General features: G+C 45.5%; 1 protein-coding gene across 1 annotated transcript in view; it reads right to left on the bottom strand.

The window, feature by feature from the left end:
• The window catches only part of HMCN1 (hemicentin 1), a 167,017-nt gene extending 142,588 nt beyond the window's left edge, over positions 1-24,429 (bottom strand). The window contains exon 1 of the mRNA XM_033067869.1: positions 24,151-24,429. Coding sequence (XP_032923760.1) covers positions 24,151-24,403 — 253 coding nt within the window. The 5' untranslated portion in view covers positions 24,404-24,429. The remainder of the gene's footprint in view (positions 1-24,150) is intronic.
• Between the last annotated feature and the right edge of the window lie 1,373 nt (positions 24,430-25,802).

The raw sequence follows: 25,802 nt of genomic DNA, 5'->3' as shown, positions 1-25,802 counted from the left end.
TAAAGAACATGCACTGAGGAATCGGGCAGGAACGAGTGCAACTACCCATTTCACAGTGCTGCTTTGTGATTAATTACCTTACCATGCTGAAGCCAAATCAAGGAAGATTTAAAACACAATTTTTAATTCACAATTTATACTTATAAACTGCATCACAAAATGAACTTATTTACTGTGACATCTAGCACGACTGATTTTGAGCTGCTGTCCACACCACTGTCGGCCGGGAATATCCGAGCTCCACCATCAAGAGCCTCCTGGCACTGCAGGGTACCTCAGCCTCATCTGTAAAGCTCCTTCTCCTTCTTCATGGAACTCAGGCTTGCACTGTGTCCCCAAATGTACCTCACCATAAGAGGGGTCCAGCGGCTGACTGGCAAAAAAAATAGTCACAGCTTCTTTTATTTGCAGGATAGATTAATTCAATTACAATGGCTAATCAAAAGCTGCTTCTGCTTGGAAGATTATATTACATCCTTCAAAGACATTTGGAAGATCCTTGGACAGAGCCACCTTACTGAAGCCAAGTCAGCTTTTAGATCTTGAGACATCAGCAAACTGAAAAGCAACTGGCTCTTTCCTGCTGAAAGTGCAGCTGCATTGCTTTCCCAAAGGGTACGGAGCTACTAATGAACTCAGAACCCACAGCTACACAAAAGCAGACCCTGTAAGTAAATAAAGTCACTATCAGCAACCTGAGCAACCTGGGAGCAGGATAACCCAGTCCTACTCAGTCTGGGATGAGGGGAAACATTCTACCACCCTATTATTGTAGCACACAGCGAAGTCCCAAGGCAGGAACCGTACTTTACAGGGGTAATTACTCCCCAGTTATTAATAAAGCACAGCGTTTTCTTCAAGAAGCCATTCTCCTAAAAAGCTTTATGGAGACCATGGCACTAATCCATCAGTGCTTAAAACTGCCAAGAGACCATGGGAACACAAGGACTTCCAAGAGTATGTTCCCATATTTATACCCTATCCTGCTCTTCAACAGGCTTAGGTTGAGGGTTTGCTTTGACATGGTAAAAGATAATTTTATTTTAAATCATAATAAAATTAAAGGCATAAGTGGGAAGGGATCTTAAAGTTCATCTAGTTCCATTCCATCCCTTGGGCAGGGACATTTTCACTATTCCAGGTTGCCCCATCCAGGCTGGTGTTGGACACTTCCAGTGATCCAGGGGTAGCCACAGCTTCTCTGGGCACCCTGTGCCAGGACCTCCCCACCCTCACCGGGAACAATTCCCACCTAACATTTAATCAGTGCTGCCCTCTGGCAGTGGGAAGCCATTCCCCCTTGTCCTGTCCCCTCTATCACTTTTAAGAAGTCTCTCTCAGTCTTTCCCTCAGGCTCCCCTCAGGTACTGCAAGATCATGATTAGGTAACCACAAAGCTTCTCATCTCCAGGCTGTCCAGTCCCAATTTTCTCAGCCTTTCCCCACAGGGAGATGTTCCATTCCACTGATCCCCTCAGTGGCTCTCCATCTGACCATACATGCACTATGGTCTATTAGGTTTAAATCAGTCTCTGGAAGTTTCTTTAGCTGGAGAGAGTTATATGGCCTGGGGCAAAACACTCCTGTTGGATATGAAGCTCAAACACAGTGTGGTAAGTTTTAGGCATTTTCCCCCTAAAAGAAACACAAAGAAGTAAAGACTGAGCTAGAATTCATTCAGATGCCAGACACAATCGTTGAAACATTAACTGAATTTTGCTCAGCAAAGAATCAAAGTAGCAAATCACAAAATTACTCAATTAGCCCTAAACAAAGGATAGACACTAAACACAGACCTACCTACACTTGCATAATTCAAACACCACTAAATAGAGTCTCCTCAGTTTTTATACCAAGCCACCTGTCTCTCAATAGAAGACAAGGAAGAAAGAAAAAAGTTTTATTTTGAAAGTTCTAGGAGAATAAAACCAAGGTTCTAGATGACCCATGAGTGCCTGCACACATATACATACATGTGCATGAACATCATCATTTTGATACTACAAAAGGCTTTAGGATGTATCCAGCCGCCATCCTTTGAGAATGCAGATTTTCCAATACGACAAAACTCAAATAATCTGAGGCCAGCTCCTGGGAGGAGGAAGTGCCACATTCAGTACAAAAATCAGATATCCTGCATGAAATTTCTCTGCAGCTAAAATGTTCTTTTTTTCCTTTTTCTACTAAAAATGCCTTCTTTCCAAGTAACTGACAGAGTTTTTATTGACTTCATTTAGAACAGACCCCAGCTCCCATCCAAGTATTCCACTACAAAATTAATTGCTAAAGGATTACCAGTGTAAAACCATTAGAAACCCCAACCCTGTCCTTTCAGGCATTACAACTGTAAATTCAAATCTCTGCATCGTTCCAGCTAAGTCTCCACTTCACAGAACTAATCCATGTGCAGCTGACAGAACATGGAACGTTACAGCAGATAACACTGTCACTGTACACCAATTATTCACTCTGACAATATCCAGTTGGGAATATTATCCCTAGTGCTCTAACAAGGGTCCAGTGATGCCTCAAATACCACTGTGAATAAAGAAGCACCGATTAGCTGAAGTTTAAAACACTCATTTAAGGATGCTCAAAAAAGGGCTGTTACTGGTGTTCCAGGTTAACATGAACTTTTTGGTCTTTTTAAAAATCTATTGCTAACATAAACAGTGAAGACTCTAAATAATTTATTTTCTATTTCTACCTATCAGACATATTTCTTACTCCTGGTGAGGTTCTGTTTGAGAAACTGGATCAGATTATTTTTTGAGGTCACTTCTAACCTGGGCTGTTGTAGGACTCTAGTGTATAAGGCACTGGGAAAAAGAAGCAGAAAATAAGACTGCAAAATAGCTTATCTGACAGAGCCAGCCCAGGAAAAAGAGGATACCGAAACATTTTAGCTCTATTTTAAAAAATATGTGTTTTGGACTGAAATGCTGATTTAAAAAGAAAGATATAGCAAGTTTTTCATGGCCAGACAAGCCTCACAAAAGCTTCAGAGCACTGTTTACTTTGGTAACTGGCAAGTCAGCTGGAAGCAGCTCTCTCCCATCCCTTCACTTTTGCCTGTATCATTTGTAATTGTGTCATTTTCTAAATGGCACCAAGAAAAACATTTTTAAGCAGAAACCATTCAAGTAAGGGATAAACTTCTTGTGGAAGTCTAGAGAACCAAGCCTGAGAAACTGGAATGCTCACCACAACCCAGGGGAACGGGAAAGGAGCAGAGCCAGGCTGAGCAGTGTCTCCACACTGCCAGAATAGCTCAGAGGTGACAGTGGTCTCATGCATCTCCTTGCTGTCCATGGGCTGCAGCAGTGAGAATGCCTTGCCTCTGATTCTTCCCAGCTCTGAGCCTGGCCCAGCAGCACATCCAGGGCTCCCTGGCAGTTCCCCTGCCTGAGACAGGCTGCAAGCCCTGGAGCTGGGCTGCTGGGAGCCATCTACACAGAGGCACAGAGGCTTTCTCCCCACTCTACAGCACTGCACTCGCTTCATGGTTTTAATCTGCCTCGAGAACCGAAAACCAGAATTTCTCCCCACAGTAGTCACACAACTCTTGGGAATGACTATTTGGTAAATGAATCCTGTTGCACAGAAGTCTCCCACTCCGTGCTGCTGAGGGTCTGGCTGCAAGACACACATTTAGCTCTCACTCTGGAAAGGGAATCTGCACATCCACTGACTCACATAAACTCTGTGGTATGTAAACAATCCCCCAATCTAAGCATCATTTCTGCCCACACCCATTTGTCACATAAAATTGACATCTCAGTCAGACAGCAAAACACCTTATAATAAAGAATCATGCAATTATTTAGGCTGGAAAAGCCCTCTAAGATCGAGTCAAACCATTGCCCCAGCACTGCCAAGGCCACCACCAACCACACAAGTGACACATCCACACAGCTTTTAAATCCCTCCAAGGATGGTGAGACTTTCCAGGGCAGCCTGTTCCAATGCTTGTCAACCCTTTGAGGGAAGAAATTTTCTTAATATCAATTTAAAGTTCCCCTGGAGCAACTTGAGGCTGTTTCCTCCTGTTCTATATAACAATATAGCTTTAAATGTCAAGTGAGAAAAGAAACTCAAAGCTGGAAGAGCCATGCACTTGCTCAGGAAGAATTTCAGGTTGCTTTTCCAGCTGTGAACCAGCAGCTCTAGGGGTTCATCTCCAGCAGCTCAGCCAAGAACTCAGAGCATGTCACTGTCTCATGTGACCAGGATCCACACAGGACTCAGAATCCTAAAAGCTCATCAGGTCCTTTCTTCAGCATCCTTTAGAGTCTACCTAAACCCTCAAGCGTATGAGAAGTTTTCAAAGCAGATGAGCTTCCCTAGCAAGCTGAAGCACTTGCCCTGAGATACTGTAGCTGCCCCATTCCTGGAAGCACCCAAGGCCAGGTTGGACAAGGCTTGGAGCAGCCTGGGATAGTGGAAGGTGTCCCTGCCCACGGCAGGGGGTGGAAATAGATGAGCTTAAAGGTCTCTTCCAACAAAAACTGTTCTGGGATTCTATGAGCCTATAACTCTATGATATTTCTGATGTTTGCAAGGAAAAGATAGAAACAGAAGGATGTGATAAATTGCATGGATTAAAGCTGAAGAGACCATCAGCCTTTGGACTCCACAGTAAAAAAACAATCAGGATTTCAGCTGTAGCCCTGTCCCACCCTGTGGGCAGAAAGGGCAAGTGCCTTTGCTGACCACCAGCAGTACTACAGTGCTGTGCCTTCACTCCCTATGGGCTTGTCTCAGGACAAACTCCAAGCTAAGTCTCTGGAAGTGTTTTACAAAAAACTAATTTCAAAGGCAAATTTGAGTGTCTGCAGCTGGCAGGCAAGTACAGTAACTGAGGATGCCACCAGTGAACACCACGGAACGCTCTGGTTTGAAATGGACCTTAAAGATCACCTCATTCCAACCTCTTGCCATGGGCAGAGACACCTTCCACTAGATCAGGATGCCCAGTTCACAGAAACAGCACAGGTACACGTGTGCCACAGGGCCTGGCACTTGTCCCACAGCCCTGCTCAGATGCCACTGATGAGTGCCACAAACAGTATTTGTTCCCTGTGCGCCAGCAGATCCCTTACAGCCACGCTGCCTTTTGCCAACTCCTCTACGCAAGCAAGAACTCCAGCAGCTCATTACAGCGTGATCCACGAGAGCTTAACTGGGGAGCTGCTAATCCGGGCAGCTTTGCCCAGCCTTGTCTGCCCAGCAGTGGAATCCCAGCCGTGCAGATCTCTATCACCTCCTGCACAGGCCCAGTGCCCCTGCCCTGACCCACGGACACGGCACAGCCCACGGCAGTGCTGGGACACCTCAGCACAATGGGAGCTCAGCAGCTGGAAGAAAGCTGTTTCATGGCTTTGGATGAATTTAAAAAAAGGCATCAGAATATCTCTGCTCTTGATGCAGGTTTCAGGGCTCAGTAGTTTTTAGGAAGCTGTGGAAGAGAGGGAAACATTAAATATTATCTGTGGGTTATAAAATTCCATAGAGTTTTACTAGTGTAAAAATGCAAGCATGTTCCAAACTAACTCAAAAAGCAGATGTGAACAGGGAGGGAGGAGGGAAAGAGGATGAGAACATTAACTTTTTTTGCCCTAATCAGCTAAACAGGAATACATTAGGCAAAACCTTGTTTTCTGTTCACTCATCTTGTAAAATTTGTTTGAAATAATGCCACTATTTATATTTAGACAGAAATTAATTTAGACTAACTCATTTGTCTCGAGCCTTGTATTTCCCAGTTTCACCCTCCATCTGGCCTAGCCCAAACAGACTGGAATGTACTCAGCTGACTACTGGAAAAACATGGAACTCTCACAAGGCAATGAAATAATCGATCACTAAATAATTACCAAACTTACTCTAAAAGAATGATTACAGTTTAAAAACAGAAGCATTTACCATGATGATTGTTTTCACTAAACTGTTCATCCTGTTTATACAACACAGAGCACAAAGATTTCTTCTCTGGGGAATTTGGATCTGTGACCATAAAGCCATCAAGCTCCAAAAATCGATGTTATCACCTGACTTGCACTGTTTGTGTAAGTCAATCTAAAGCATATTTTCTCAGGGTCTGCATTGTGTCTGGAAGAAAACCCACTCTCTGGACCGGCAGGTCCTTTCAAATACAGTCTGACAGCTCACAATGGATATTTGAAGTGGTCAGGTCACCACTCCCCTCATGAGGCAACACAAGTGAAGCGTGAGTGCTAATTCCTGAGCTGCTGCAGCAAGTACAGTCACTGAGGATGTCACCAGTGAATGGCATGGAATAATGGAATGGTTTGGGTTTGGAAGAGACCTTAAAGCCCATCTCAGTCCACCCCCTGCCATGCCCAGGGACACCTTCCACTAGCCCAGGTTGTTCCAAGCCCCTGTCTTACCTGACCTTGGACACTGCCAGGGATCCAGGGGCAGCAACAGCTTCTCTGGGCACCCTGTGCCAGGACCTTCCCACCCCCACAGGGAAGGATTTCTCCCCAGTATCTCATCTAATCCTGCCCTCTGGCAGTGGGAAGTTTCTTGTCCTGTCCCTCCATCCCTTGTCCCAAGTCCCACTCCAGCTCTCTTGGAGCCCCTTTAGGCACTGGGGCTCGCAGGTGTCCCCAGAAACCTCTCTTCTCCAGGTGAGCACCCCCAGCTCTCCCAACCTGTCTTCAATCCTACCCTTAGAGACTGGTCCTGTCTTTGTCCTTCTGTGCTGCTCAGTGTTCCAGCTCCAAACTCTCTCTGCGCCCCCTCCAGTGTCTTAAAGACATTCACAAATCATCATGGAATTCCTGCACACATTGAGAATAGTCAAGGTGATTTTCCCGAACATGAAGGCCAAGGAACAAACATTCCAAAGGCATCACTAATTCTTTAAACAACAGTCTTTGGGCAGACTCAAGGCACCATTTTTTTGTACCAGCTGCCCACTGGAGTGGTCACAGTGAAGACTGTCATTTCATGGAATTCAGGAGCTATTCAGGCCCAGACACGGATAGTCATCCAGCCTCTCTTGAAGATCTTGTTCAGGTGTCTGCAGTACAAAATGGCATCCAAATGATTAAGGCAGGATGGCTCAGTTTAAATGACCAGTTCTGCCAAACATCCCTTTTGCTGCCAGAGGCAAATCTTCAGGCCTCACTCAGAAAAACACTTAAGGATATGTGAAAAGGGTATCAATACCAACATAATATATATAAAAACATTCCAAAGTGTTTTGCTTAACTACAGAGCTTGTGCCTGAGGTTTCCAAAACTAAAGGAGATGACATTTCCCATCTCCTATCCTTTCTTTATCCCTAGAGCTAGGGCTGGATATCCTGGGCAGGATTATTTATCATCCCACGAATGCAGCAATACAGTACCAGCATAAGCCCAACTGTAAAAACATTGTGACAAACATTATGGATTCATTTCTGGAATGCTTACAAGGCCCAAGACCCCAGTGTCCAGCTACACTACATAAACACAGATAAAACTGTTCAAATTGCAAACCTGAACAATAAACCCTATTTAACTAACAGAATAGCCTAGATGAAATTCCAGATGTCTCTCACACATGATAAATTAAAATACTCTCTAAAAAAGTTCAGTGTACACTTCTACAAAGGAAATACCAACAAAACCAGGAAAATTTTAATTCATTTCATTCTCTGAAATCACATCTCACATTTACTGAGCCCTTCCAAACATGTTATGTTGCTGATTAGCAGTAATGCCTTAAGGTACTCTTTTTTCCTTTTTTTTTCTGATCTTTGGAGTTAAAAATTGCTTTAAAACATCACTGAGGCACATAATTCTTACTGAATGATAATGTTGGGGAGCACCCTGTAATTTAAAACACCGCACTCCTAATGGACAAAATTGAGTCAAGTAGGAAAAGCAGGATGGATCCAGATCCCAGCCTGAGCACAATCAGACTTCAAACAGGGCTGAAAAAATGAAAACCAGCTGAGCTAATAAAAACCAGACCCTGCTTAAACAATCTTTCATCACGTAAACTTCACCTATGTTGTTACTCTTGGAATCTGGTAAAGTAGGAGGAGCCAGCAAGGTCTGAAAACAAGATGAGAAAGGATATTTGGGAAGGATGTAATATTTAGCAGAATAAGATGGCAGACAACCAAAGCCAGACTCTGAGCTCAGTTGTACTGGTGTAAATCCAAACTAGCATCACTAAGTATAATGGAATTACTCTGGATTTACTCCATTTAACTGAGATTAAAACCTGATCAGAGACAGAATATCAAACTGGGAAAAAAGGCTTTCATTGCAAGTAACTAAGCAAGTGTTTAATGCTACACAGCTACAACACAAGGTGAGATGGGGTTTGAGTTGTCCCACAGTCAAAATTCTCTACAGTGAGTGAAAAGTTTTATGTATTTCAAATCTACCTCTAAGCAAGATTTATGCAAATTAATGAGTTACTTTAAAATATGCTTCACTTGTTCAGGGCTTTTCTTACTGGCTTGTTTTGTAAAAAGGACAGTTTGAGATGAATCAAGACTCATTCCCACGAAGCAGGAATGCAACAGCATCTCTTCAGCTGCCTCCCTTGTGTCCTTTCCAGAAAGGAATACAGATTTTTACCTTTCACTAAGCTGAAGCTCCAGCTCCATACTGTACCATACACCTCTAGACTGGGGAGTATTTCTTCGCCTTCCCTCTAAACAAGTCCCAGCCATGGGTACACATCATACTGGTGCCTGTGCCAAACCACCAAAGCATTAAATTATTGCTTGATGTGGTAAAATTGCCAATTCTTCAAAACGTCATTTAGCCAACAGTCACTATTTTCATCTCCCTATACCACGGCTCATTTGGGTAACAGAATGACATTCAAATCAACTTTGGAAGGTAGAGAAAGGGCCAACGTTTTACAGCAATGACATGATCCCTGCTTTTCACACCCTAAGCATAAGCCACAGCAGGAATATTGAGAACAAAGCTTGACACACAAAGCAGCCACATTTTTCCTCCACTGTCAGCATTCACAGAGACTGACCAGATTCTCTCTCATACACAGATCCTGTGTAACTCAATCCTTCCAGTTCACTAGCACTAGGGATGCTCCCTCCCTGCCTGCTGCAGCTCTGCCAGCTGAGCCCACTGCCAGTCCTGCTGGCCACAACCACCACAACACAAACCATCACCTCTCCTCTACTCAGCCCCAGGGTGGCTCATGCCTCCAAACTAAAGAGCTTCTTCTGCCTCTGCTAACCTGGACTGTTTGAGAATGAATCAGGGATTGCCAAGCAGCACTCGTGGTTGGGGATCAGAAAAAGCCATGACCTCAAAGAAGAGGGAAGTGGGAAGCAGTGCAGAAAAATAATTATTTTGTCCACTACAGTTACAACCTTAGTAAGGAGTAACGCAACAGATTCAGCACAATTTCAGAAAACAAAATATCAGGGTCAGTTGGTCCAATTTTGACCCAATTTTTTGAGTACAAAAGTACTCACTTCCATGACCAACATGTGAAGTGGGAATGGGATGTGTCCTAGCTACCAGCCTCATTCAGGCAGACCAGACTCTGGCAGGCCAAGAGAGGGGATTCTCCCCTCAGCTCTGCACAACCCTCAGCACAAGAATGACACAGACCTGCTGGAGAGAGTCCAGAGGAGGCCATGGAGATGCTCACAGGGCTGGAGCCCCTTTGCTCTGGAGTCAGCCTGGGAGAGCTGGGGGTGCTCACCTGGAGAAGAGGAGGCTCCAGGGAGACCTTACAGCCCTTTCCAGTGCCTAAAGGGGCTCCAGGAGAGCTGGAGAGGGACTTGGGACAAGGGATGGAGGGACAGAACAAAGGACTGCTTTGAGCATCTGAACTAGTGCAGGGCATCCCTAGATGTCTTTGAAGTCCCTTCTAACCCAACCCATCCCATGATTCTGTGTTCTCCTGCACAAACCTTTTTGTGGATAGCACAGCACCTCCTTGAGAGCAAGAATATATTGTCTTTAGCACCACACATTTCACCACAGGGATCCAGTGTGTATATGCAAAAGATTCTCCAGACTGCCAAGAAATCTTTAGATATGGGGGGAGTACTGAGAAGGGACACTGAAAAGGGTCAATGGAAATTTTGAGGAAGGGATGGGCTGAATACAGAGACAAAGAAGATAAAAAGATGAGGAGTCAGACAGACTGGGAAAGAAATGAAAACAAGAAATAAACATTTCAAAGAGAAAAAAGTGTTTTGTGAGTTTGTGTTTAACACAGAAAACTGTGACTCAGGGGTAGCTCACATGAATTCCCTGTGATTTGATTCAGTTTATGTAAAATTTTAAAAGGGAAAGAATTGACCAAAACAAAACAAACAAAAAAACCCAAGACACACACACACAAAAAAACCAACCACACAGACATCTAAAATGTCCTAAAACACTGATGTGTAGGAGTTTAAGTAATATGTTGTTAAATCAAGCACCACTGCCTAAGCACCTTATTATGTTCTCCAAATGCTGTTGGAGAGCAGCCAAAACGTTACCACAGCCAGTGCACACCACGTCTTATTTCAACAAAGTACCAGGGCATCACCAGGGACTTGGCCTGGCCTGTGCTAAACCCTGGGGTCTTGCTGTGCTTCTGGTACTCTGACTGTGGTACGTGACAGCAATTAGTGTGCACAGGATGCTAAAGATCTCTAATTAAAAATCACACCACCACTGTATTGGTGTAAGTAACAGAAAATAGGAAAGGATCTACCCAAAGATGGGCAGAATCACAGGTTCTCTGCCTAGGCACTCCAGTTACTACTCTTTTACCTAAAACTGTGTGCTTACCCAAAAATTTCCCCTATTCACCTAAAAACCTGGCTCTGACACAGCAGCCTGAAGTCACAATCTCACAAGGATTTTAGTAAGCAGAAATACAAATTAATATGAGGGCATAAAAGAAATTACAGTACTCCTACTCTTCAAAGACATAGCCCATCATTTTTCCTGCACAGCTTTCCTCCTCTTCTGTTCCTCACTAAGTTCCAACAGCAAAAGCATACTACTCAAGTGAACTAAGACCTCACTAACTAAACAAAAAGCTCCATCCTTTGGAAAACAGACTCGGACATACCATTGCAGAGCTTAAGAGAACTCAGGAAATGTTTCAGAGATATTCAGCATCCCCAGAGACACTTCACTTCAGCTCATGAAAATACACTGGTGTCCAAGGCATGAAAATTACAATGGCTTCCTGCTGACCACCCCAGCCCCCGGGCTAGGAATCTAATTTAAACAAGCTGGCAGGAGTCCAGCAGTAACCTACAGTCACAGCTCAGAGCTGCTATCCTGAGCAAACAGCACAGACATTTAGCAGGGACTACAGCAACACAAGACATTCCTTCATTTTCATTCCATGCTTCAAACCCACCCCCACTCACTCCAGCAGCATTTTTCCAGGCTGAGAACTGGGGTCCTGTTCTGCTTTGGTTACCTCTCATTGCTATGCAAGCTCTGCTGGTTATAATTAATCCTATAAAGTTGATGTTTGGCTCCACTATGTATCAGGCTACATGAAATTGGCTTTTAAAGCTGTAAATATTCATTCATTGTACCAGTATCACACACTTACTGGCCTATTCCCAAGAGTAAATGGTAAGGAAGCCACTATTCCAGCAGGAATGGATAAGCCTGCTAACAGGGACACATCACTGAGAATAAATTCAACCCTTTCAGTTCTCTCTGGCTGTTTGCAATGTTTGCTGCACGCTGGCTCACTGTCTGGGAATATGTCATTTGCAAAAACACACATATCCTACCAGTAATGCCTTGCAGACTGAAATGCATGGCCAGGAATGTTTTAGGAGAAGAGCAACATGGCAATGCGCACAGAGTGAAGAGGAGTACCAAGGGTGCCAAAGCAAATCAAGATGGAGGAGCACAGGGATCCAGTACAGTAAGTTAACATTGCTGCAGGAACAAATATACTGTTTACATTTGCAGCACACAGCACAAGGCACACCCCAGTCCCTGTTTGGGTACTGTCCCATGGAACTCTCAGCCCCAGAACTGCCAGTGTCACTCCTTTAGCTGACACAGAAGGGGTCTCTGAACACCCAAGGCTCAAACCCTGCCAATAATCTGTGGAGAGAGCAAAGGAGGTGCACGAGCTTCTGAGTAGCCCCATGACCCGACCCCTTGGCAAAGTAGGCTTGCAGGAGCCCTCAGGTTGTGCAGGGGCTACCCAGCCAGGGACATTCTTCAGCTGCTGATGGGAACCATGGAATCACCACATAGGAATAACCTATTTCCCCCTGAGAGCCCTTGGTATCTATGTGGAAGGATGAAAACCTAGATGTGAAACAAACCTCAGGGACTATTATGTGGACAGTCAGCCCAGTGCAGAATGTCAGAAAGCAGAAAGCTTCTCAACTAACTTCATGCATTCAACTAACCTTTGCTTTCCCTACAGACAGTGAAAGCAAATGAAATCTCTAGAGTATTTAAAAATTCACAGGGGATTAATTGCTCCGTAAGGTGCCAGTTTTTATTTTGTGATTTACAGAAAGACCCCTTGAGTCACCAGCCTCTCATCTGAGAGTCTTCAGTTAAGTGCCTGAAGTGAAATGAAATTAATCCTGTCCTCAGTGCCATGGTTTCATGTATCTTGACATAATACAATCCCATCCAAGTGCTTCAGGAACATGAGGTCATTGTGCTTCTCCTCTGGTAAAACCAGTTACCAAAGAGTAGGTTGCACATGTTCCTCAAAAGGCAACAAAAGGAGCTTAACCACAGACCACAAGGGGATATGCCTGATCTAAACCATCCTGATCCCTCTTAAAAATGCAACACTGAAAACTACCCCTTTGCAAAATGCAAATCTTGGACCCAGAGCTCACCCAACAACTGCACAGGCATGAATTCACTGACAGCATCACTGAAGGACCTCGTAAATATGATCTCAGAGCAGCACACCTCAAACAGGAAATCCCAAACACCAGCAACAGTTATAAAAGGCACATTATGTTCAACAATGTAAGTGAGGGGTAAAACATTCTCCCTGGCTAGAGTAATGAAGCACAAAAAGCAGCCAGCCCAGAGCACATTTCTTTAAATCCATCCTATTCCTTATTCCTGATTACCAAGGCATGGTGAGCTGATCAAGTAACACCATCACTCTCTTTCAACACAGAAACTGTTTTACCACTTGCAAACTGAAAAATGCATGTTCTCAGTATTTCCTCTGATGCATGTGTCTCCTTCAAAACCAAAGCCACAGCATATGCCAACAATCAAAATCACTGACTGGAAAATATATACTAACTGGCATCTGAGGGCTCTCTGTCTATAGGGTTCCTCCTGCCAGGCTTTAGGCCACATTCAAAGTACATTAACTATATTTATTATCTGCTCCTTTTCTACAGTCATCAATTTGGTTTATCCAGATCCTCCAGTGAGTGAATCCACACTAGTACAAATTCCAAGCAGACTGATACACACACAAAGGATAAAGCACAAGTCAGAAAAAAAGATGACAGAGACCTCAGGCCATAGAAAATCAAAGTATCCTAAGTTGTAGGGATTCATAAGGATCATCCAGTCCAATCCCCAGCCCCATACAAGACACCCCAACAATCCCATCCTGGGCCTGAGATCATTGTCCAAAAGCTCCTGGAGCTCTGGCAGCCTTAACTGTTCTCTGTTTTCACAGTACAGCAGAAATAGTTCCAAAGTTTCTAAGAAGTTGGTCCAGCAGGATGCAGAATGAACATTGCATGATGCATTGAAAAAAATCACCAACCCAGTGCAACCTCCTTTTATTCCCCATTGGTTAAGAAAAGTTCAAACACAACTTGTATCAGCACAGGGAGTCCCATCACTCCATGCCTCCTCTGCAGGACAGGTACTGTTCACCCTCTGCAGGTCACACACAGCACACCCTCTGCATCACAAAATGTGAGCTTTCAAAAGGCACCTGGGCATGGCATCGTGCCTGATCCTAATCAAGTCAGTACTGCTGGAGGGCCGTGCAGCACACAGAGCAAGGATTAAGGATCAGAGTGTCAGTTGCACCAGTTTTCAAGTGTTGGGGGGTTCTTTTCCTTAATTTTCCTCTGAGACCTCAGCTTAATTCTCTTCAATAGAGGCATTCATTCACTACTAATTCAGGTCCAGAGGAGTGAACAGAGCTGGGGAAGGGGCTGGAGCACCAGGAGCAGCTGAGGGAGCTGGGGAAGGGGCTCAGCCTGGAGAAAAGGAGGCTCAGGGGGGACCTTCTGGCTCTGCACAACTCCCGGACAGAAGGGAGTAGCTGGGGGGAGTTGGGCTCTCTACCCAGGGAACAGGGACAAGCTGAGAGGAAAAAGCCTCAAATTGCTCCTGGGTAGGTTAAGGATATTGGGAACAAATTTCTTCTCCAAACAGGTGGTCAGGCACTGGAACAGGCAGCCCAGGGCAGCAGAGGAATCACCATCCCAGCAGGTATCCAACAGACACGTCAATACGGCATTTGGGGACATGCTTTAGTGGTGAACATGGCAGTGTTGGATTAGTGGTTGGACTCTATGATCTTAGAGGTCTCATCCAACCTCTTAACAATTAACCTCTCTTAACAATTCTATGATTCTAACTCCCCACAACAAAGACATTTTTTCCTAGTTTTCCTCCAGGATTGACACTTGAAAAGAGCGAGTTTGGCATTTCAAGAAGCAAATATTCTGATTGGTCTCCTTGTCAACTTTCCTCCATATTTCTGTGACAATTCTCTTTATAATGAACACTACTGCCTCAATTAAAGTGAGATAAAGATGTATACAATATTCATGGCTCCTTATTCTCTCCATTACCATGCATCCTCAGAAAATAGTTGTTTTCTCCAGATGAAAATGGGACACTGTATCAGTCTTAGAGAGACAGCTCATTCATAGCTTAAAAGCACTTGAGGATCTGCATCTGGTTTTTATACAGCAGTAGGAATTTGATTTGTGTGCATTTAAATCAATCCAGGAGATGCATGCAGCAGCAGAAATTGCTCTTTTCTTTCCATACCACAGAGCTCCCATCAAGACCTGTAGCCAATGTAGCCTTGTGTTAAACAATTACTGCCATGAATAGGATTAACTGGGCTTCTCCATGTGATTGTGTGAAACATAAGCTGCTGTAACTCCTGGGAGATAAATTCAGAGTGTGGGAAAGAAGACAGGAAGGTGAATGAGGAAGTTTCTTTGTTTAAAAAGTGGTTAAGAAACTGGGAGATCTCTCTGTGAATTGTCACACACCTTAAAGTTGAGTTAACAAGGGTACTGTGACTCCTGTGTGAGACACAACAGGTGAAATATCCTCTATGCAAACTCCAGAAGCTCTAGGCAAAAGGCACACACTGCTAACAAACAGCAAGGCTCACCTGATAAATGACATCAGTAGTAATTACAGGGACAGAATAGCAGAGGAATACATTGAAAATGAGCTGCAGACTTTTCCTTGGAATTATAACCACTTGGAGCTGAGGAGAGCAAAGCAATGTAGAACAAGTAGCTTCTAAGTTCTGTAGGCAACAATTTCAAATGTAACATGAAAAATAACTTGTTAATTCAAAGCAGAAAAGAATTATGTATTTCAAGCGTTATCATTTCTTTTTCCCAAGGAAATAATCTCTACTGTATCTTCAAATAAAAACAGAGAGAATAATCCTTTCCCTTGCCAGAGGGATTCAACAATCAGAGGGGAAATTCACCCTTGTGCATACCTTCTGGGCTGGACATGCAGAGTTAAGACAGCAGAAGAATAAGTTGTAAGTGATTTTCTAACAGGATTTTGGATCATGTCACAATGTTTTGGCTGCCTCACAGATTTTGGAGCTTCTGGCACTGGCAAGACTTACTGTCTTCTGTATTCTGTATATAGCTACTTTTAGCAGGGACCCTGGATAAATCCCTCTAGAGGAACAAGAAAACATCCATGCAACCACACGGAATTCATTTTAGAGATATCACAATGTCTCTGTCAAGGGTGATAATAAAGTTTCAAACACTTGTTTCTCACATGGTCAGTACAGTTATCCTAGAAGCCTCAGAGATGGAAAATGTCTGTAAGTGCTTTAGACTTCCTCCTTATCAGCCCAGAGCCGTTCACTTACAGGGTGTTGGTGATAGCCACTCACCTGGTGACAGCAACAGTAACACTTGGTAGTGGTAACAACACGGAGCAGTTTTTGAGCTTTAGGGAAGCAGTACTTCCCATTGAAATTGTCAGCAGTGAAATATTAATAGAAATACTTCATCAGTTTTAGCACAAAAGAGCAGAACTCCCAATTATTATGCCCAGGTCTGCTTACCATTTGCTCTCAAGACAACAGTGAACAGTTGTACCTGTATACTGCATATCCTAAAACACAAGGAAAATACTCAGAATTTGGATGTGCGCTCATTATTGCTGTCACTGTGTATCTAAGTCCAAAATAAACCAGTAAACCAGCCCCCAAAAAACCCCAAATCCTTATACATTCCTGAGTTGCCAGATGGGATGTTCACAAATTTAAGGCCACCAAAAAGCACTGCTCTGACAGATCAGCTGTGACAGCTTTAACCTGGTATTTTGTGATCCATCAGAAGAGGGAGATGAGACTTCCTAAATTAGCACATTTTTTCCCACTTTTGATTTTGGTAGCAACATAAAAGCCACTCAACTCTCAAATAACACAACTACTTGAATTAAGTGGAGAGCATAATTTCTTTGGCCTCTAATCTTACTCTTTCCAAAGAGAATTGAGGTAATTCTTCTCTATCTATCTGTCGTGGTTTGACACTGGTCCAATACCAGGCACCCACAAGAGTTTCTCACCCACCCTCCCCTGCCACAGCTGGGCAAAGGAGAGGGAAAAAAGTTAACAAAGGCTTCATGAGTTGAGATAAGGACTGTGAGAAAACACTTGAAGGGCAAAACAGGCCCAACTTGAGGTTGCAAAGTGAAATCTGTTACTAACAGAATCAGAGGAGGATAATGAGAAGTAAAACAAGCCCTTAAACACCTTTTTTCCCCCCTCCCTCCTTCCCACCGACAGTGCAGGGGACAGGGTGTGGGGGTTTGTGTCAGTTTGTCACCCAAGGGAGAGGAGTCCTTCCCCTGCTGGTCCCTCCCTCCCACAGGAGACAGTTCTCCATGAACTTCTCCAGCATGGCTCCACCCTAACAAGCAGCAGCCAAACCACACCTGCCACAGTGTGAGTCCCTCCCAGCATCCCTGTGAATCCCCCTGGCTGCAGGGGCACAGCTGCTCCACCATGGTCTCACCACAGCCTGCAGAGGAATCTCAGCTCCAGCTCCTGGATCACCTTCTCCCCCTCCTTCTCCCCTGACCTTGATGTCCCCATGTTGTTTTCTTTCACATCCTCACTTCCTCCTCTTCTCTGACTAGGAGCAAAAACCCATGACCATGGAAAAAAAAACCATTAAAAACCCATGCTTTCATTTTCTTCATCGAGGCATTACCAGCCTCCCTCATTGGCCCAGCATGTCCAGCTTCAAAGCCATCAGAGACTGGCTCTGCTGGACATGGTGGAAGCTTCCAGGAGCTTTTCACAGGAGCCATCTTTGTGGCCCCCTGCTACCCAAAACCAGGTCATGGCAAAACCAATACATTATCCTATAAAAACTATGGGATTTTGATAAGTACCCAGTTTTCACAAAACATTTGTCCACAGGAACTTCACTGGTAAGCAGTGTATTTCTTCTGGGCCACCTAATAATTTGTCTAGTTCAAACAGCAGACACTTTTCAAACAGTTTAAGCAGTTTTACCTACTAAGGAAGGTAAGGAGGGCCCTGGAATCCAGACAGGAACACAGGGTCATATTCCTCTCCATCTTTCAGCTGTCGCCCTTTTCATTACAATCATAAAATCACAGGCTGGTTTCAGCTGGAAGAAATCTTAAAGCCCATCCGGGCGCACCCCTGTTATGGGCAGGGACACCTTCCACTAGCCCAGCTTTCTCCGAGCCCAAATAAACCTGGCCTTGGACAGGCCTTGGACTCCCAGGGATCCAGGGGCAGGCACAGCTTCTGTAACACCAATCTTTTCTCATGCTGCCCCCATCCCCTGTAAAAGCACCACTGCCATGGTGTGGGAAAACTCAGACACCAGTACAGAATACCACATTTCCCTCAAACTTGTTCTCCCTGATTTGAAAACCACCACCACAGTGGTGTTTCTCTACAGCCATGTTCCTGTTCTTCAGTAGAACTAATAACAAGTCTTGAAACACTTCTTCCACCCCAAAAAGGAAGCAGAGGGAATGCTGAAGACAATGCCCCTCTTCTTAAAGCGATACCATAAGGGCTATTCTTCATCTTCTCCAAGTGATTTACACACATTCAGCCTCTGCCTGAGAATTTAGACACTCATAAATCTGGGAGTAAAGCCCAAGGCCAAAGACCTCAAGTGACAGAAGAATGCAAAAGTGCAGGGCAGCACATGGGAGAAGAGCTTTCAGGAGAGTTGGATGTGAGAAGAAGAGGCAGTGACATCATCCATGATACCATCCAGCTGTGGGTACAGCAAGCACAGGGGTGCCTCCCCCTCTCCCTTCATTATCCATCTGCGTAGCCACAGTACTTTTTCTGTCAGGAAGTAAGAAAAACTTTAACTCCATTAATAGCCTAATTTTAATTTCATAGAATTCCTCCTCTGGAAAAAGCATTACTTCTTCATTATAACTTCTAAAAAAAGCCATCAAACCTGCAAAACCCAAAGTTCCCAGACTTTTCATATGACCTCCTGAACTTGATCCAAGCTAGTATGTGGCTTAGCAGCCTAACCATGTTATGGACACAGCCCTGCCAGTCTGTTAAAGAAAGGAGACTCCAGTTAAACATAACTGTGTGCATAATTTCACTTCAAGAGAGAAAAGAGCTTTACTCTCTCAAAAGAGAGGAGTGGGATCAAGGGAAAAATGTATTCCTAGTTCTACACAATCACTATGTGACTTAAGTTCAATACTATTTTCCCATCTAAACTAGGCATTATTAATGTTTCTCCTTTTCTCGCACAGTGTTTCCTTTTTGATTTGTTAGAAAAGGGTCAGGAGATGCTCAGAGTTCTGCAGATATGCAGAGCATGAACAGGCAAACATCATCCTCTACCCTAGGAAGTCCAGAGGTTATATGTTCCCTTCATTTTTGTTTTAATTAATTACTGGAGTTTGGTCCATAGAATAGTCATTCACACTAAAGGAATGCTTGATTAAAACACACAGAGTGAGTTATGACTGGTATAATTCCATTAGCTTTACAGAAAAATACTAGGGATGAATTTGTCCTCTCAGGCTTCTTTTCCATTCCAAAATTCCTTAATGGCATAAAGAAAAAATAGCAAAGCTGGCCACAGATGTTAAATAAAGACATTCCAAGTTCAATCCCATTTCCACAGGATACAATGGGAGTTAGTAGGACATCAGGACCCACAACACGCAACTACAAAAGCATTTGCTGATCTTCAGCTTTAGCTCCAGTTCAAAATTTTCCTGTGCCAACTCTTCTTAAATTTGGGACAATTTTCCCGCCCCTCACGCCAGCTTTTCCACTGAACACAAGTCTGGCAAAAGACTTCTTAGTCAAGAGCCCTTTTCACTATCTACAAAAGTTCTGTGATCACGTTTAGGCATTGAAAGCCCACAATAAAAAAATTCCCTGTAATCTGTTGAAGCACTGCACATGCTTATTCACAAAGCAGAATCCAAAGCAAAAGGATTTTTCAAAGATGAACTCTGCATCCCACCAGATGGTACATGGTATAGGAACGTGCAAGCCATGAGAAATTTTTCCGTAGGCCACAATTCTGTACCAAAAACCTCAGGTTTGATACCAAAAATACACTTGTATTCCTGTTTTACCAAAATGCCACTGCAGTAGGGAAAACACTACATTTAAATCTACCATCACACACCCCAGTACATTGGCACAATCATGGAATCACAGAATCATTCCAGTTGGAAAAGACTTTTTACATCGTCAACAACCCAACACCACCACGACTAAACCTTGTCCCCAAGTGCCACATGCACTTGGTTTTCAAACACCTCCAGGGATGGGGATTCCACCACCACCCTGGGCACCCTGTGCAAATGCTTTACAGCCCTTTTTGTGAAAAGGTTTTCCCCAATGTCCAACCCGAGCCTGCCCTAGCACAGCTTGAGGGTGTTTTCCTTTATCCTGTCCCTGTTCCCTGGGAGCCCGACTTCCCCTGGCTGTCCCCTCCTGTCAGGGAGTTGTGCAGAGCCAGAAGGTCCCCCCTGAGCCTCCTTTTCTCCAGGCTGAGCCCTTTTCCCAGCTCCCTCAGCTGCTCCTGGTGTTCCAGCCCTTTCCCCAGCTCCATTCCCTTCCCTGGACAAGCTCCAGTGCCTTAATGCAGCCCTAATAATGCAGCACTTTGAGTTATTTAAAAATTCTCCCATATTCTGCCAGACTACATTTATACCAAATTATTTACAATCCAGCTGTACCCTGTGGGATGTCAAGTGCACTCTGCAACACAGATTAGGAAAACAATAGAGTTTGAAACCAAATCCACACCAAATTTAAACTGCAATTATCTATCAGTAGTGTATCTGCATCAGGGCCCCTTTATTCAAAGAGAAGCTCTTTGGACCTGAGCCCCAGCTGTATCTGTACCCCTTGTAGAGTCCCATCTGCCCCAGGGACGACAGCACCTCACAAAAATACCCAGAAAATTTGCCTGTGAGGCAGCCACATATAAAGCTCTTTTTTTTGGAAGAAGGATTGAGTGAATAACACAACTTGTAAAAAAAATAGCTTCATGCTCATTAATTCAGTTGAGCAACCTTCAGAAAGACCAATACTAGGTAAACGAACTGGATGCTGTGAAACACTTGCCAAGCAATGTTTTTAGAGGTTCTTGAGTAAAGTTACTTCTCTATAGATTAAAAAAGAAAAAAAAAAAAGGTCGAAGTGGTCACAACAGTACAGTAATTTCACGATTATAAGCCGCACTGAGTATAAGCCCCACTTCCTGGTGCCAGCAACTTTTCCTTCTTTGTCTATACATAAGCTGCACCTGATTATAAGCCGCACGTTACAATACAGAGTGTGATAAAAGGTATCTGTTCTATCACCATCTATTGAGGGTGGGGGCAGTGATCCTTATCTCAACGGCAGATATTCTGCTAATGGGCCATCCATTGAAACCAGGCAGGGCATTGTTCTTTATCTTTTCACAACCAATCCTTCCTCCAGAGAGTCATTTTCTGCTAATGGCCCACTGAGTCCCATTGTGGGACTGATAAAATTACTGCATCCCATTGGAAGTTGCTCCAGCCAGGGGGAAGAGCCCAGCATTCCTTACCAAAATAAAAACAGGTTTTGGGACACTAAGGGAGCCCCTTTCTCCACTGGACTCCAGAGGAAAACTGGATTTCTCCACATCACCACTGGACCTCCGGAGGGAAACTGCACCTTGTACAGGAGCATTGCTCCAACTGAACCACATCTGTCACTGCAGGAGGATGCAGCCACCATTTAATGGGACTGCTGCCAACACCCTGCCTGACAGGGTGTCAGGTTGTACTGACTTTGTCAGGGTTTGGGGTTTGTTTCTTTGTATCACTGTATTTCTATTTTAATTTCCCTAGTAAAGAACTGTTATTCCTAATTCCCATATTTTTGCCTGAAAGCCCCTTGATTTCAAAATTACAATAATTTGGAGGGAGGGGGTTTACATTCTCCATTTCAAAGAGAAGTTCCTGCCTTTCTCAGAGACACCTCTCCTCCAAACTAAAACAGCAACTTTTGGTTCTTTGTCCATATATAATCCGCACCTGATTATAAGCCGCACTTCGAGTTCGGACCAAAATTTTAGTCAAAATTGTGCAGCTTATAATCGTGAAATTACTGGTATTTCTTTGCATTTTCTTTTCAAGTGCCTTGGCTTGGTCATCATCAGAGGTACGGTATGACAACCAGCAGGCATCTGGACCTTACACATCCATAAAATTCAAGACATTGGCCTGTAGTGTGTCTTTCTAACTCTGAGAGAGACCAAATAAATAGTTTTCAGAAACTAGGACAAAATTAAGTTGAAAATTGTCCATCCTCCACTTCAAGAGAGCTCCCTGCTCTCACAAGTTATCCATCACACTAAGAAGTAAGGCCCCCTCAGGGAAGCTGGACTTCCACACAGGGAGGTGTAACAGGATACTCTGAGGCACGTTTGCCAGCAGCTCTGTGCTGTACAGGTCAGTTCTCTGCAGGTTTAAGTTTCAGTCACTCCACTGAATGAAGTCTAACATTTGCCAAGGAAAGGGATCTCCTGTGCAAAGAGGGAATGGGGGAGGAGGCAAGGAAGCAAGGAGTCAGTGAGTGGGAAAATGTGACTCAAGCAGGGGAAGGTGGCAGTGGATTTGTTACTGGTGAGGTTTGTACAGAGCAAGGAGGGGTGGTACAGCAAAGCGTGGTCACAGGAGTCAGTGTTGAACAGAAACAAAGAATCTGGAGAGGCAGTGGGAGGAAGATTGTGAGGAGGACGGGAAAAAGGCCTGGAAAGGTGAAAACGTGCAGAAATAAAACTGAAAACATATGCAATGAGGAAGAAAAAAGGAGCTGTCGAAACAGAGGACATGAAAGCGGTCTGTGATGAAAACCAAGCACAGAACTGACTACCTGTGAGAGAAAGCTCAGACTTTTTGTACTGAGGATGCACAAGAACAAAGGACCATGACACAAACCTGTAAACTAAAAGTGCACCACACAATTCTTGCTCTTGTGGATGGAATAGTTACCCAATCACTGAAAAAAAGAACTATCAACTCCTGGACTGAATCCCTTCCTGCTCACTGAAGTGAAGATGTGCTATCATTGAGAGAAAACCACACCAAAACACTCCCAGCCCATCCTCTTGATCTTCTGGCCATTCCATGGAAAAAGAGCTCCATAGAGACCTATCAGCTTAGGATATAAAAGAGTTCTAGGTTCTACATGTGACCCAAATCTTTCCCTTCATGTTTATTTCTGTAACACAATGCTTTTTAAGTCCCATATAAGCTTGTTCCATAGAACAACAACAATAGCAAAAAAAAAAAAAAAGGTGAGGAGAAGATAGGATGAACAGAGGGAAAACAAAAAGGAAATTACATCAAATGTGGAAACAGTAAGGATCCTTTTATGACAGAACATTCTGATACCACAGTGAAGAACTAAGAAAAAAGCAGAACCCATTGAAGATATTCCCTCTAATTTTCTAAGCATTTGGTTTATGGCCTTTATACTAATAGCAAAATATTAAATATTTTCAGCTGAAGTTACTGGGGGAAAATAGAAAATATGTGCTTTTTTTTGCTGACATTCCTGCAAAAATGGAGCTCTCATGCATTGAGTTTGGGAATACCATATTCTGAGATATTCCATGGGAACTAAAGCCACTAGGTAATTTTCAAGGGCTTTTTCCCACTTTCTGACTTTTTTTAAAGGAGTTTTCACTGCACAGTACAGCACATATCACCAGCCTGGGGCATCCTGTTCCTATTTCCTCTTCAAGCCAACAGAATAATTTGACAAGGAAAGAGGAAGAAAGCCAGAGAAAATGGATAGGAAGGGAACAAAAAACAGATGCTGAGAGGAGTGCACGATATACAGCAGAAGATGCAAAAATGGTGAGGGAAAGAAATAAGACCTCAAACAAAAAAAACAGACCATGTAAGTTTCTGGATCATTCCACTCTAAGTTTCTGAATGTAAACATGGGATAATAAGACAGGAGGAAGAGTGCAACTGCATTATGCATGTTAAGTGCACTCCCATAGAAGGGCATTGGAAAAAAACTCAGTAGCACCATTACTACTACACGTGCAGCTCACTGACGCTACTTCAGCTCCTATCAGAACAATTAAGGGGAGTATTTGATCCCTTAAGATATTCTGGTGCACAGAGCGCACTTAGAGCCCACTCCAGTCTATCCTGAAGGCTTTGGGAAGCTGTGTAAAGACACAGGGAAGTGGTGGTCATGTAATGTCAGTCGCCCTCGGCAGAGAAACGCGTGCGGCGAGACGAACTACGATGGGACAGGAACACTTAGGCTCTAGTCTCTGCAAGCGCAGGAAACCCAACCTTTTGGCAGCCCTCGGGAGCTCCCTGCTGCCCTCCCCAGCTCCTGCCCGCGCCGGCCCGGGTCCCGCTCGTCCCACCGGGGGGAATGTCCTACCGGGGTCGTGGAACGGCACCAGCGCGAAGTTGTACAGCGGCCGCTTGGGTCTCTTCAGCGATGTCTCTAGGATCTTGGATGCGCCCTCGATAACTTGCACCAAGTCGTCGTACATGGAGCCGGTCACATCGAAGACGAAGGCCAGGGTGGAGGCTCCCTCGGGCACCGCCTCGGGCTCGGGCACGGCGCGGGCACTTAGGGAGAGCAGCAGCAGGAGCGTGCCCAGCGCCCCGGGGCTCCCACCGACAGTCATCGCGCCGGCACCCGCGGCGGCCGGCAGAGGCACTGGGGGAAACAGACAACGGAGAGCGCAGGGACAGACCGGGACGGAGCGGGGAGAGCGCGAGGACAGACCGGGACGGAGCGGGGAGAGCGTGGGGACAGACCGGGACGGAGCGGGGAGAGCGCGGGGACAGACCGGGACGGAGCGGGGAAAGCGCGGGGACAGACCGGGACGGAGCGGGGAGAGCGCGGGGACAGACCGGGACGGAGCGGGGAAAGCGCGGGGACAGACCGGGACGGAGCGGGGAGAGCGCGGGGACAGACCGGGACGGAGCGGGGAAAGCGCGGGGACAGACCGGGACGGAGCGGGGAGAGCGCGGGGACAGACCAGGACGGACGGGCACAGACCGAGGGGAGCAAAGCCCGAGCGGGCAGACGGGAGAGCGGAGCCCGTCGCCCACCGCCCGCTCCCCTCAGGCGCGGCGCAGGAAGCGCCGCCGCTTTTGTCTGCGCGCGGCTGCGGCCCCGCTCCGCCTTCCCTACCGGGCAGGGCTGGGGCAGCGCCGCCCCGAGAGACAGGGCTGAGCCCCGGCCGTGCCGCGGGACTGCTGCTGCTGCCGGCCGGGGCTGGGGATGGAGCTGCGGCTGCCGCTCCGGGAACACCGGCTGGGGATTGAGGCGGCCCGGTCCACCTCCCGTGGCCCGCTGCGGCCCCTCCCTCACCTGGGCTCTCTCCCTCACCTCGAGGTCGCCGACCTTACACCGGGCCCCCCCCTCCTCGGGGTCCCGCCCTCACCTGGGGGTCACTCCCTCACCTCGAGGTCGCCGTCCTTGAGCCGGGATCCTGCCCTCACCTGCGGGTCCCTCCCTCACCCTGAGGTCCGCCCTCACCTGGGCTCCTCCCAGCCCGGCCAAGCCCAGCAGGGCCTGTCCCTCACGGCCGGGGTCTGCGGCCGCACCTGCCGCAGGTGAGGGTGGCGGTGCCGGCTCGTCCCAGAAGAGCAGGGTTAGATGGGATATCGGGAAGGAGTCGTTCCCTGTGAGGCTGGAGAGGCCTTGGCACAGATGCCCAGGGAAGCTGTAGCTGCCCCTGGATCCCTGGAAGCGTCCAAGGCCAGGTTGGACAGAGCCTGGAGCAACCTGGAATAGTGGGAGGTGTCTCTGCCCATGGCACGGGGTGGGACTGGATGAGTTCTATGGTCTCTTCCAACCTAAACCATTCTGGGATTCTGTGATTTTTAGTGTTTTATTATTGGAAACATGAGACTGAGATCACTCTGAAATGCACTACTGCCCTGGCTGTCCCTTAGCTTCACTTACATGTCCACAACTACTAACGAAGCCCTCCTTAGTGCCATGAGCATATCTTTAAATGTAATAGTTTAAAGGGAATAGGAAAGACTCCAGACCATGGCTCCAGGCACTGTCAG

The sequence above is a fragment of the Catharus ustulatus genome, chromosome 9, assembly GCF_009819885.2.
Source record: "Catharus ustulatus isolate bCatUst1 chromosome 9, bCatUst1.pri.v2, whole genome shotgun sequence".
Taxonomy (NCBI): Eukaryota; Metazoa; Chordata; class Aves; order Passeriformes; family Turdidae; genus Catharus; species Catharus ustulatus.
Note: the sequence above shows the minus strand (reverse complement) of the source record. Positions and strands in the feature narration are given on the sequence as shown.